Consider the following 15,323-nt stretch of genomic DNA (forward strand, 5'->3'; position numbering starts at 1 on the left):
ACTTCTGTATTTGGCATATCAGAAGAAATCTGGACTGAATAAATCGTGTTATTTCCAGGCCCAGCCTGCACGTTATTGCTGTTCACTATTATAGTACATTACTATATTAGCTAGTATGGTTCCTGTACTCTAATCGTGCAGTGACACAATTCCTGTGAATTAGGATATGGCGTTCATTGGGCTAAAGTTCAGAAACTGCCCTTGTGAATGGTCTTTAGAAATGACTGCATTTTCTAGTCCACAGGTCAACTGAGATATCACTGCCCGACTTTGTGCACCCTCAGGCAGAGAGTCAGGTTTTGTCTGAGCTATGATGATGTAAAATTTTTCCCTTATATTGATCATAGAGCATGAGGTTGGACTTAAACAATAGGTAATTGACCATGGTAATTATTCCATAACAAAAATGGCAGAAGCAGACCAAATGAAAAAGAAGTGTAGACAGTATCATGTGGTGTATCTGTAATATGGATTTATACCAGTACCAAGCAATCAAGAGCAGCCAATGTGTCTGTTGTGTGAAAAAGCTTTTTTCAAATGAGGCAATGAAATGATCCAGGCTCCTTGAACAGTTGAAGAGAAAGCAAACAAGAACTTGGCTTAAGTTCAGTCACTTCATTGACATTTCCAGAGACTGAAAACACTTCAAAACATGTTTGCCAGCATTTCACACCAAAACAGTGATGGTTTATGTTCTTCATACAATATTTCATTGCTAAATCTGGAAAACCTTATACAATTGGAGAAGAACTAATTCCACCTGCAGCAAGGGAGGCTCTGAGTATAGTTTTATGTAAGTCACCAGACCAAATAATTAAAGTGATTTCACTCAGCGACAATTCAGTTTAAAGATGAATAGATGAAATGTCTGAAAATGTGGAGAACACATTGTGCACCATACTTACGACAATGGAATTGCTCTACAGTTAGATGAGTCAACTTTGCCAGGCAACAAGTCTTTGCTTCTTGGCTATGTTCACTTCATAAAAGATGAAAGCATAGTTCAAGTGTTGTTATTTGCAAGGGGACTGAAACAAGTACAAATAGAGTGGAAAATTTTACAAAAGCTTAAGGATTCGGACCGGTTCATTACGGGTAAAGCCCTTCCAACCATTGAGCACATCTACATGAAATGTTGCAGTAGAAAAGCAGCATCCATCATCAAAGATCCTCACCACCCAGGCCCTGCTCTTTTCTCGCTGCTGTCATCAGGTAGAAGATGCAGGTGCCTCAGGACTCACACACCAGATTCAAGAACAGTTACTATCCCTCAGCCATCAGGCCATTGAAGAAAAGGGGATAGCTATACTCATTTAAGGACTCGGTTATATTGTTATTTCATGGTCATTATTTATTGCTATTTATTTGTCTCTGCATTTGCACAGTTTGTTTACAATTTACAGTTACTGCTCTATAGATTTGCTCAGTAAGCCTGCAGAAAAAGAATCTCAGGTTGTATGTGGTGACATGTATGTACTCTGATAATAAATTTTACTTTGAACTTTGAATTTATTTCAGGTTGTTGAGCAATTTTTCACAGAGAAGAACATTCAGCTCACAAACATTCTTATTAAACAGATGGGGCAGCATCAATGACAGGACATCATCTTGGGATTAATACTTGCTTGAGCAGTACCTAATATACTAACCATTCACATTGTCATTTACAGGTAACATTTTGTCACAAAAAACCTAAGTGATCAGCTTCACAAATTATTAAATACTGTTATCACAGCGGTAAATAAAATCAAGTCCCATGCTCTCAATTCTTGATTATTTTAAGAGTTTTGTATTGCGAATGATGAACAGTATGAAAGCTTGCTATTGTACACACAAGTCAGATGCCTCTCAAAAGAAAACTGCTTGAGACATTTTTATGCTTTTTGAAACTTTGAAGACGGAATGTTCAACTTAAGAATGTTAGGCATGACAATTCTTATTTGTCAGAATTGTCTGCAAAGTTTAATGAAATCAGTCTTCGGTTGCACGGAAATTATGTCAATCTTACCATTGTCAAATTAATCCTCTCCATATTTCTATCCAAGCTAACCATTGGGTGCCACACCTTTTCCATTTTCCGAACAAGCCTGACTTAGAGGAGAAAGAAGGAATACCAGATAATGATCTTTAAGCGTAATGTGCAGACCTGAGCGAGCTGCATAAACACACGTCAGAGAGATTTCAGGATCTTCTCTCAATCCAAACTGCAGATTGTGTAACCTATTCATTCCTGAACACTTGTAAAGAGGAATTAACAAGGATGGAGGAAGGACTGATCGCACTACAAAATGACTTTGAGCTGAACCTAGGGTTCAAAAAATCATATCAGGACTTCTGGTTGCAGAAAGAAATCTGTGAACACTATCCTACACTGTGGAAAAAGGTCACGATGTTCTTTATTGCCTTTCCAACATCATATTTAGTGGGCGCTGTTTCAGTGTAGTCACCCAACTCTTTCAAAGTTTAAGTATCACTAGCATGAAATTTGTTGTTTTGTGGCAGCAGTACATTGCAATAAATAGTAACAACACACACACACACACACACACACACACACACACACACACACACACATATTTATTTATATAATTAAGTTTTGCAAAAAGAGAGCAAAAAATATAATGCAGTAGTGTTCATAGGTTCATTGTCCCATTTAGTATCTGCTGGTGATGGAGAAGAAACTGTTCATGATATGTTGAATGTGTCCCTTCAGGGTCCTGTTCCACTTGATGATAGCAATGAGAAGAAGGCATGCTCTATCTGGTGGGGTCCTTAATGATGCATTCGACCTTTTTGAGGTATCACCTTTTGAAGGTGTCTTCAACGCTGCGAAGGCTAATGCCATGATGGAGTTTGCAAATTTCTAATGCTTTTTCCAATCCTGTGCGGGGTCCCCTCCATATCAGTCAGTTAGAATACTCTCCACAGTACTTCTGTAGAATTAGAATGCTCTCCAAAGCAATGAAACAGACCGCAAAGTACTAAGTATGGGGATCTGAGACTCCTTCTGAGTGACATTCAGCCTGATGTTAAGAAGTTGGTGTCACTGCAACCTCTCATTGAAAGGTGAAAATGTAATGAATCATTGGACGACTAATGTACACTCTAAAATTCTTGATGAAAATTGTTTTACTGTAATTAAACAAAGAAATAATTTTATTTGTGGCTTTAAATAAATTTGATTATTTTTTGCAATTACTTATCACTGTTTTAAATTTGCAGTTCCTATTTTCTGTCACTGTGCATTGTAAATCAAAATTCTTTATCAGAAAGGGAGAGGGAGACTCTAGGGATGTCATCTGGGAACCAAGGGGGCAGTAATCCAAAAATGTTGTGAAACCACTGATCTATACTAATCCCATTTACTAGCTCTTCGTCTGCAGTTTCTAGCACTCATTCCGTAGTCTGAAAAACGTACAACTGCTTTAGCTGGAAACTGTTTTTGGAGTATTGAGGAACAAAGAGTTCCTAATGCACAAATTCAAACATCCTAAGTACTTGAATCAACCCAGGGCTATGGCCTAAGTGTTGGTCAATGGGATTTGTATAAATAGGACATAATGATGTGGACTTCGTGAGCTTAAGGAATATTTCCATGCAGTGTAAATCTGTGATGGGAAGCAATGGAGTAAAGGGGTTGATGGGCATTGAATGTGGCTGCATATGAAGGTGCCGTAGAAAGGAGAATGGAAGAGTGAAATTGGGTTCATCATATGGGGAGCTAGTGGAGTGTAAAGTCAAGACTAAGGCAGCCGTGTTTATGTCCTGAGCAGTAGATTAAGTGGTGAAAGTTGCAATATAGGAAATGGAATATGCATAGAATATGGCCCAGTCAATTATGGTGTGGAGAAAATTATCGATCATTGCTCATAACTTAATTCTGTCAATTCTGCATCATATCTTGAAAGTTGCACCTTACTTTCCTTTGTAGAAAATAAGCTATTTTTCTAATGGAGTAATTTCAAAATTAGGATTATTCATAATTCATATTTATAAATTGAATGATGCAACATTGTAAATTTAGGATACAAGTTTAACATTTTTGATAATCCATTGATGTATTAATATTAGATGAAAATATGGAGACCTGTATATCAAAGGCAAGACAACATTTAAATTAAGAAGCAGAGTAAGATGAGCAGCTCTGTGTGAGCAAGTGGTTTTGGATTAAGCCATGTCAACAAATAGCAAAATGTTTATTGTAACTAAAGTATGCATCATCTTAATGCATGGGAAAGAAAGGTAACAATATAACAATATCTCAGATGTGTGCTGGTTCAGTTTTAAACATTGACTTAGTATTCCAGTACTGTACAACACAGATTCACCAGAATCCATGGTGAATTGGCCATTTGGATTCAGAACTGGCTTGCTCATAGAAGACAGAGGATAGTTGTCGAAGGGACTTATTCTAGCTGGAGATCTGTCACTAGTGGTGTTTCTCAGGGATCTGTGCTGGAAGGACTCTGCTGGTTGTTATGTACGAAAATGACCTCTATGAAAATGTAAATGGATGGGTTAATAAGTTTGCAGATGATGTGAAGACTGGTGGTCGTGTGAATAGTGTAGAAAACTGGCAAAGAAAACACTAGGAATTAGATCAGTTACAGATTTGGGCAGAGGAATGGCAGATAGAGTTTAACTCAGCGAAATGTGAAGTGCTGCGCCTTAGTAGATCAAATGTAAAGAGAAAGTACAGTACAGTACATTGTTAACAGCAAGACCTTTAACAGTGTTGATGAGCAGAGGGATGTTGGAGTCCAAGTTCATAGCTCCCTGAAAGTGGCTACACAGGTTGATAGGGTGGCTACGAAGCCATATGGCATGCTTGCTTTTATTAGTCGAGGCATTGAGTTAAAAAGACAGGAATTTATATTGCAGCTTATAAAGCTCGAATTAGGCTGCATCTGGAATATTGCATACAGTTCTGTTTGCCCCATTATAGGAAGGATGTTTGAGGCTGTCGAGAGGGTGCAGAGGTTTTACCACCATGCTGCCAAAATAAAGAGGGTATGTTTTTTCTGGAGCAGTAAAGGCTGAAGTGAGATCTGATAGGGGTTTCTAAGATTATGAGAGGCATAGATAGAGTAGACAGATAGTATCTTTTACCCAGAGTTAAAATATCTAATACCAAAGGGCATGCATTTAAGGTGAGAGGGGGTAAGTCCAAAGGAGATGTGGCGGCAAGATTTTTCAAACAAAGTACTTGCTACTGGGGAGGTGGTTGAGGCAGATATATTCAGGACTTTTAAGAGATGTTGAGGTAGGCACGTGAATGAGAGGAAAATGGAAGGATATGTACATTGTGTAGGCAGAAGGGATTAGTTTAGTTGGCCATTTGATTACTAATTTAATAGGTTTGGCACAACATTGTGGGCCGAAGGGCCTGTTCCTCTGCTATTCTGTTCTGTGTTCTATGTCATTGTACTGGAAGTTAACATCATTAGGATAAAAAATTGATTTATATTCATAGTCATAGTCATACTTTATTGATCCCGGGAGAAATTGGTTTTCGTTACAGTTGCACCATAAATAATTAAATAGTAATAAAACCATAAATAATTAAATAGTAATATGTAAATTATGCCAGGAAGTAAGTCCAGGACCAGCCTATTGGCTCAGGGTGTCTGACCCTCCAAGGGAGGAGTTGTAAAGTTTGATGGCCACAGGCAGGAATGACTTTCTATGATGCTCCGTGTTGCATCTCGGTGGAATGAGTCTCTGGCTGAAAGTACTCCTGTGCCCAACCAGTACATTATGTAGTGGATGGGAGACATTGTCCAAGATGGCATGCAACTTGGACAGCATCCTCTTTTCAGAGATTACCATCAGAGAGTCCAGTTCCATCCCCACAACATCAGTGGCCTTACGCATGAGTTTGTTGATTCTGTTGGTGTCTGCTCCCCTCAGCCTGCTGCCCCAGCACACAACAGCAAACATGATCGCACTAGCCACCACAGACTCGTAGAACATCCTCAGCATCATCCGGCAGATGTTGAAGGACCTCAGTCTCCTCAGGAAATAGAGACGGCTCTGACCCTTCTCGTAGACAGCCTTGACTTCAAAAAATTATTGATTGATCAAAAAATGGTAGAGATTTGGTAAGGTGTGTGGAGAAAAATAATATCCTCTCTTGTGGAATCTAGAACAACTAACAATAAGAAAACTAGTCCCAGGTTTATTAAGAATGAAATTAAAAGGATTGTTGCATTCAGAGTTAACATTTTCTCTAATAGCCTATGAATACCAAATCAATTTAAATTTTTAATACCCAAAATGATAAATTTTCAAGAGTATCTAGGGATTATTGAACAGGTTTAAGAGATGACTAACCTACTTCTGTTCCTGAGTTTGTGTGATATCTATTGCAGAAATCATGAGGACAAAATAAGCTTAAAAGATCTGCTATTGATCATGTTTAGTGAAGAAATGGAACATCTGAATCAAAAGCAAGATATGTTTAATCTAGAATAAATTTTATGTAAGGAGTAAGCACACGTGTAGGAATAGTTTATATCACTTTCAACTCTCACTGGTGTTAGTACTGGAATCCAATAAAATGGTCTTCCAGTGTGTGGCACTGTTTTCTTTTCATGACTATGTGTGGGTGTAAAGTGGCTCTGTTTAAGGTCATGTTTAAAGAACATTTTAAAATCTGCTAATAAGGTACACATAAATTTGGTTTTGACTTTGTGAGGTCTATTCACAGAGAATAGAAATGTATCTTGTAAGCGTTCTCTAAAGTATTATTCTCCTTATTCTCCAAAGTATTATTCAAGTTTTTGTGCTCATTGTACTTCTGTAAATTTTGCTATTTTAAATGTATAATTTCACACTGCATTAATAACATCTCAAGCAAACACTTGTTCATTTTTACACCTATCATACTGATGACAAACATTGCCCTAATTTTTAAAACTTGAACTGTCCATTATTGATATGAATATCATGTAAGTAGAAACAGTTTCTCAGGGTTGAAGCTCTTTAGATGAGGTTATACAGTATATGTTTCAAAGATAATATGCCAAATATTAATGTGAAAGGGGTAAGCTAAGGATGAGTTAGGACCATGAAAGTAATCAACAAGACTTTAATCTGTCATTATAAGCTAACTTGCTTTTTCAGGAAAATGGAATCAGTGCCCCATTTCATCTGTCCAATGTACGATTTCAACCCCAATCTACGTGGTTGACTTTGATATTGTTTGAATTGCTTTAGCAAGTTATTCCATCATTAACAATCAATGCAAGGCTTGTTTCTGCATTGTGTCCAGTTGTTCCAGGGTAGAACAACTGACCATTTATTGTAGAGGGCTATTTGCTCCTCTTTGGAGTTTCCAAACAGGGCAAATCCTAATGATGAAATTTGTTCTTTTTTTGTTTTTGAAACATGCAGTAATTTAAACCACATAGCACCCGTTTCATGGCCCAGCATTGTGGTAGTTCCACAGCTAAACCTGTCTTTATTTGTCTGTGCTATTAATGATCATAAAACATGCTGAAAAATACTAAGCTATCAATTTTTGATTTCCTATCCAACAGGGCATAGATTGCGCTTGCTTGTAAACCTCATAGGGTGAGGTGGGGCTAAGATGAGCATAACTAGTGACGAAGTAAATTTCCTGGTTTATCGTTATCTCCAAGAATCAGGTAAGGCTATTTGTGTAAACAGCAAATGGTTTTCAATAGATTAGTAAACTAACTGGTTTATGTAAATCCTTTTTTCATGCAGACACTTTAAGTTTGTAATAAAATTTGTGATTTGATAATAGGAGCTTAGCTTTTTAAAGAATGGTTGGCAGATTCGTAAGAAAATTAAGCCATAGTTTACTCAGTCCCTGAATGTAAGCATATGCAAGCAAGCCCTTAGAACTGGAAGGTATTCACATCATACAGGTGGCTGCTGTGTGTGGGTGAGAATTGTACAATAGTAGCTTTGTCTACACAGTTTGGCATAAAATTATGCAGACTTTACATGTTCACAGTTTCAAAAGAGAATTTATAGGTATTGGAGACTTTCCTTATAAACTGCTCAATCAATTGGTACACTTAAGTGTTTCTTCTTTACAACCATCTGCTCACAATCTTTCTTTTGTCTGATCAATAATCCTTTAACATCGATTTATGAAATCAATTGGTAGGCCAGACAATCCCTGAGGATATGATTTCCTTTATCTGTTAGACCATCACAATTGGCAGCAGATGAGTAGCATAAAGAATAAGAGAAAATCAAAACAGTGTTTTAATAACTTAATCAGCACAATTATAATATTGTATAATAGTAAATATTATTTCACTAACTGCAGTAAAGTATTTATAAAGTTCACTATATGCTGCAACATTAAGTTTTTTAATGCATGTTATATTTGTTTTCCATTTAATATGTTAATGAAAATGAATCAGTGCTGTTATGTAGATGTGAATTGTTATTTGAATGTTAACACTTAGCTTGTTAAATATTTTTTCTTTTTGCATATTTGTATTGTTACTCAGAAAATGTTAAGAAGTTACTGCAAGATCTCATTAATTGTACACATGAATGCATGTTAGTTGACAACTGCCAAAATTTTAAAAATATTATTTGCCATGTCCCTTAGTCATTCTTCTTTATTGCAATTATTTGAGGAGAATGTTCTGTATTAGGGTGGTGAACTTCCCACATTTCATCTCTAACTGGTGGTGGAAGCTGAATCATTGTAAATATTTGATGGATCGAGGAATAGAGGGGCATGGGGAAATAGCACAGAAAATGAGTGGAGGTCACATATTAAATAGTAGGGCAGCCTTGAGGGGCCTGATCGTCTACACCTTCTAACTTCTTGTGTGTTTTGTGTCTAAGCTGATACAGGATTTTTTGAACAGGTTCCAAACTGTTCCTCTTCTCCCATACAAAATCTTTCACCTCAGCACCACTCTCCTACACTAACCTCATTCCTCTTGATTCCTTTATTATATATAAAATGCTACTGATCTCTGTCTTGAATAGATTGTGCAACTGAACACTCACTGCCCTCTTACATTAAGAATTCCAAAGATTCAGTACCCTCTGGAAGCAAACTTTCTTCTCATGTTGTGAAGGACTGACTCCTTATTTTGAGAATGTGATATCTGATTCTAGTAATTCCAGCCAGAGAAAAAATCAAGTCTGCATTCACCCTGTCAAGCTCCAAAATAATTTTGTACGTTTCAGTGCGATCACTCCTCGCTAAAAAGAGTGTAGGCACAGGCTGCCTGATCTCTGTTGGTAAACATACCTGACATCCCAGGAACCAATCTGCCGAGTGCAAATAAGGTTCCAAGTATGAATGGTGGTCTATGAAAAGAATATTGTGAATTTTCATGTCCATTGTTATTCTCAAGATAAAGAGGAATAGAACAATAAAAATGTAAAAATGTAAGTGCTTTCCTACTCCAACTGTGGCACAGGGCACTTGCCAGCTTGACACTCACTTTGAAGTACAGAATCCAGGTGCCCATGGCAAACTATGAAGCCCCGTAAGATCAATAGGGCCCCGTAAGATCAATAGGACCCCAAAAGAATTTTGAGGAACTGCAATAATATGTGTGCTGATTTATTTATATGAAGATTATTCGCAAAATTGATTGAATCACCAGCTATTTTTTTTTGCTTGTAATTTATCCATTTAAAGCAGATCACTTAAATCCACCTCAAGTAATCCAAATAATATCTATTTTTGGTACAGGTAACCATTGAACATTTTTAAATGCATTGTTTGTAGTTCAGAAGATCAAATCATAAGTTCAGAAGGCATTTTATTTAATTCACAATGCGTCGGGTACCTTTCACAAAACATAAGCCATCTTACTTGACATGTGGCACATTTCATGTGAGGGCAATTGACTTTGACTTCTCCAATAAATTATAAACAACTTTTGGAAATAATTTGAATGACAGTGTTTGATGGGTAAATAGAGAGGTATAACCTGGGCCTTTGCACCTCCCTCTGTAATCGGAGCCTCGACTTCCCAACCGGAAGACCACAGTCTGTGTGGATTGGATAACATATCTTCTTCGCTGACGATCAACACTGGCACACCTCAGGGGTGTGTGCTTATCCCACTGCTTTACTCTCTGCATACACGACTGTGTGGCTAGGCATAGCTCAAATATCATCTACAAATTTGATGACGATACAACCATTGTTGGTAGAATCTCAGATGGTGATGAGAGGGCGTACAGAAGTGAGATATGCCAACTAGTGGAATGGTGCCGCAGCAACAACCTGGCACTCAACGTCAGTAAGACAAAAGAGCTGATTGTGGACTTCAGGAAGGGGAAGATGAAGGAGCACATACCAATCCTCATATAGAGGGATCAGAAGTGGACAGAGTGAGCAGCTTCAAGTTCCTCGGTGTCAAGATCTCTGAGGATCTAACCTGGTCCCAACATATCAATGTAGCCATAAAGAAGGCAAGACAGCGGCTATACTTTATTAGGAGTTTGAAGAGATTTGGCATGTCAACAAATTCACTCAAAAACTTCTATATTTGTACCATGGAGAGCATTCTGACAGGCTGCATCACTGTCTGGTATGGAGGGGCCGAAAGAAGCTGCAGAAGGTTGTAAATCTAGTCAGCTCCATCTTGGGCACTAGCCTGCAAAGTACCCTGGACATCTTTAGAGAGCAGTGTCTCAGAAAGGCAGCATCCATTATTAAGGACCTCCAGCACCCAGGGCATGGCCTTTTCTCACTGTTACCGTCAGGTAGGAGATACAGAAGCCACTCAGCGATTCAGGAACATCTTCTTCCCCTCTGTCATCCGATTCCTAAATGGACATAGAAGCTTTGGACACTACCTCACTCTTTTAATATACAGTATTTCTGTTTTAGCACATTTTTAAAAATCTATTCAATATATGTAATTGATTTACTTGTTTATTATTATGTTTATTTTATTTTTTTTTCTCTCTGCTAGATTATGTATTGCATTGAATTGCTGCTGCTAAGTTAACAAATTTCATGTCACATGCCGGTGATAATAAACCTGATTCTGATTCTGATTCTGGTCCTTACCTTAAAACTGAGAAAACTGGCTACAATCTACTGCATGTCTGCTACATTATGTTCTCGTATAAATTTTATGAAGTAATAAGTGTCTGCAATGGAAAAGATTTCTTTTCCACTCACTGATGGCAGTGCCTCATAATATCTGGTTCTATAAAACCAGCACCCTCTCAGTAAGTCATTGTTTATATAAGATTGTAGTTGATAAGTGCCAATAGAAGTCACATGGTAGATAGAACAGAAGGATTTCAAAATTTGGCATAAATTTATTCTACAACACAATTAAGATTTGAAATTGCTATTATGTGTGTATGAAATTTAGAATGATAACAGCCCAAAGGGGTAAAATTCAAGAGAAATTACATTAGCAAAGTGATGAGATCTTGCACTGTATCTTCATTCTCCGTGCAATTGTAATCAGGTTTACGCTGCAGAGTGCCCACATCTCAGAGGATCTGTCCTGGGCTCAACATATTGATGTGATCATGAAGAAGGCACACCAGTGGCTCTTCATAAATACAAGAGATTCTGCAAATGCTGGAAATCCACAGCAAAACACAAAATACTGGAGGAACTCAGCAGATCAGGAAGCATCTATGGGAATGAATAAATAGTCAACATTTCAGGCCAGGACCCTTCATCATCCAGTCCTGATAATGGGGCCTTGGCTCAAAACACCAACTGTTTATTCATTTTCATTGTTACTGCCTGACCTTCTGAGTTCCTCCAGCATTTTGTATGTGTTACACCAGTGGCTCTACTTTGTTAGGTTTTTGAGGAGATTTGGTCTGTCACCAAAGACTCCTGCAAATTTCTTCTTTTTTTCTGGCTTGTGCCTGCATGCGTGCAAGTCTGTGCATGTGTGTGCGTGCGTGCGTGCATCCGTGATGATGTCTTTTTCATGGCGTTTTTACAAGGCGCGGAACGAGAGAGAGAGACTGTGTGGCATGCCACTCCCCGCACAGACATTTTCGCAGCATTTTCCCTTTATTTTACGAGATTGAGTTGCAAACTCGACACTGAACCCAGCAAGGATGGAAAGCGTACTCGGGAGCGGACCGGACTGTTTTCAAACCCAGGAACCTCCACTCCCGGGTCTGGCGCTGATGTCATTGCGCCACCAGCCAGCCCCTCCTGAAATTTTCTGTAGATGTACAGTGGAGAGCATTCTGACTGGTTGCATCACAGCCAGGTGTAGATGTTCCAGTGCACAGGACTGCAAGGGACTACAGAGGGCTATAGACTCAACCATCTCCATCATGGATACATCCTTTCCATCGAGAATAGCCCTGGGCATTACAGACCAGCGTATCTTACATCAGTGGTGGGTGGGCAAACTATTAGAATGGATTCTTAGAGTCAGGATTTACAAGCATTTGGAGAAGCATAATCTGATTTGGCATAGTCAACATGGTTTTGTGAAGGGTAGATAGTGTCTCACTTGAAAATTAATGGTAGAATTTGGCAGAATCAACATGCACTTTTTTTTAGATTATGAGAACATTCAGTCCTCTTTTATTGTCATTTGGAAATGCATACATGCATTAAGAAATGATACAATGTTTCTCTGGAGTGTTATCACAGAAAACAGGACAAACCAAAGACTAACACTGACAGAACCACATAATTATAACATATAGTTACAGCGGTGCAAAGCAATACCATAACTTGATGAAAAACAAACCATGAGCACAGTAAATAAAGTCTCAAAAGTCCCTGAGTCGATCAACTCCCAAGTCCCCGATAGCAGGCGGCAAAAGGGAGAAACTACCTGCCATAAACCTCCAGGCACCGTCAACTTGCCGATGCCTTGGAAGCAGCCGACCACAGCCAACACTGAGTCAATCCGTCCGAAAACTTCGAGCTTCCGACCAGCCTCTCCGATACACCCTCCCGAGCGCCTTTGACCTCGACCCGGCCGCTGAAACACACAAAGCCGAGGATTTCGGGCCTTCTGCTCCGGAGATTCCGGTTACCACACAGTAGCAGCGAAGTGGGCATTTCAGAAGTTTTCCAGATGTTCCTCTGTACTCTCACGGCCATTTCCATCAAATCAGAATTGTGCACGGTCCCCTACTTGACAGATAACAGACATTACCACCAAAGTGGTCGCGCGCGCTGCCATCTTCTCCTCCTAGAGCAGAAGACACACTGGTGTCCCTTGTAAGAGGGAAATCATGTTTCCTGAATCTGTGTTTTTTGATGCCGTAACAAGATCAGATCAGATGCAGAGGGAGCGGGAATCAGGTGATGTGGTATATTTGGACTTGCTAGCAGTGTTTCAAAAGATGTCACACAAGAGATTATCAAATAAGATTAGGGCACACGGATATTGTAAGTACTAAACTGCCTTAGATTAGTTACAGAAAAATAAAACGAGTACAAACAAACAGATTATTTTAGGTCTGGGAGACTGTAAGTGTAGGGTGTCGGAGGAATCTGTGCTGTGGCCCTTGCTGTTCAATCATCTGGATGAGGGAATCAGGTATAAAGTATTCATGTTTACTGATAATATGAAACTAAATGGTACTGTTGGCTGAGAAGATTCATGGAGACAGGCTATATGAATGTGCAAAGACATGACTGATCATATAAAATATAGAAAAATGTGAGGTTTGTGGGAGAAAAAAGTAGCAAGGTGGGATTTTTTTTAAATAGTAAAAAAGCAAAACATATTAAATGCAAGAGATTCAGATCAGATCAGATGCAGACATTTGAAATCCAGAGCAAAACACACAAAACACTGGATAAATTCAGCACATTAGGCAGCATCTTTAGAGAGAACTGTCAACATTTTGGACTGAGACTCTTCATCAGGACTGGAAAGAAAGAGGGAAGAAGCCAGAATAAGAAAATGGTTAGAGGGGAACGAGTACAAGCTGGCAGGTGGTAGGTGAAACTAGGTGAGGAGGAAGGTGGGTAGGGGAGGGGCGAATGCATTAAGAAGCTGAGAAGTAAAGGGCTGAAGAGGAAGGCATCTGACAGGAGAGGACAATGGACCATGAGAGGAGGAGGGGCACCAGGGGTAAGTGATGGGATAGGTGAAGAATGGAGAAGGATGAAGGGAGGGGGGCAGAATGGGAATTGAAAAAAGAGAGAAGGGGGAGAAATTACTAGAATTAGAGAGCTAAATGAGCAAAAGTACATGTTTGGCACAGCATTGTTTCCACCCACCTCCCCAGAAGTGTACTGGTATATAAATCACCTCCAATAGATCGCCTCTTAGTGTAGATGAATGATAGAAATGGTTAAATAGCAGTTCTCAGTCTTGTTGAGAATGAATAGGTTAGGGTAGTGCAAGGAAATAAGAGGACTAATGAAATCACTCCTCTAGAAGCCAGCATGAATCCAATGGCAGACATCCCACCCTGTAAAAACTCATATCAGGGAGATAGCACCACCATTTCAGGGAGGTAGCACCCTCACCCCCCGCAACCCTATATCCCCCCCCCACCCCCCCGGTCGACCTCCAAGGGTGTATGTAATACTTTGTTTAGTGATTTTGTCTAATGTGTAAACCAAGTTGGGTATATGCAGGAAATGTGACATTAAAATATGTACTTATATTATCATGTTTATTCTATTACAACTTTAAGCAAGTCGACAGGGAGTTTGGCCTCATCAAGTAGGACATTAATAGCGTAGCTCCTTAGCAGCCAGCCAGCTAGTTTAAATAACGTTAGCTATGTTAATGAATGAATGACACCTGTTAAACTCACCTCAACATGTCTTTTACATTTTACCACACCATGGACAATAGAAAAGTCACTGTTGCAAACAGTGCAGCGACCAACACTGTCATTATTTTTGAAGTCGACTGTAAAGCCCGCCCACAGAGAAAACTGATAGGTCTACTTAGCAGGGGTCCGCAATCGTTGTTGCACTGCAGACCGGTTTAATATTAACAATATTCTTGCGGACCGGCCGACCGGGACGGGGGCGTTAATCACAACCGGAACATAGGTGATAAGTCAATTGCATCCTAACATTTTAAGTAACATTTGGACATTAAACACACAGCGCATATTTTCCCCGTATGAACATATAAAATCATTGCAACACACCAATATCGCTGAATCAGTGGGAGCCCTGGGCTTGTTTTCCTGCAACAAGATGGTCCAATCGAGGGGTGATGGGAGACAGCGATACTCGAAGGGGGTTCCTTATATCCAGTCTATTTCGCAATTTAGTTTTCGTTGCATTCATTGCAGAAAACTCCGCTTCACAGAGATATGTTGGAAATGGAAGCAACATTTGAAGTGCTTCCATGGCTATCTCAGGATATTCAGCCTTGTCT

At 39.2% G+C, this 15,323-nt stretch overlaps 1 protein-coding gene across 1 annotated transcript in view; it reads left to right on the plus strand.

Moving 5' to 3' along the window:
- The window catches only part of LOC140200085 (F-box-like/WD repeat-containing protein TBL1X), a 385,438-nt gene that overhangs the window by 303,209 nt on the left and 66,906 nt on the right, over nucleotides 1-15,323 (plus strand). Inside the window, exon 3 of the mRNA XM_072262830.1 lies at nucleotides 7,542-7,649. Within this exon, the coding sequence (XP_072118931.1) occupies nucleotides 7,592-7,649 (58 nt within the window). The 5' untranslated portion in view covers nucleotides 7,542-7,591. The remainder of the gene's footprint in view (nucleotides 1-7,541; nucleotides 7,650-15,323) is intronic.

This window comes from Mobula birostris, chromosome 7, assembly GCF_030028105.1.
Source record: "Mobula birostris isolate sMobBir1 chromosome 7, sMobBir1.hap1, whole genome shotgun sequence".
Lineage (NCBI taxonomy): Eukaryota > Metazoa > Chordata > Chondrichthyes > Myliobatiformes > Myliobatidae > Mobula > Mobula birostris.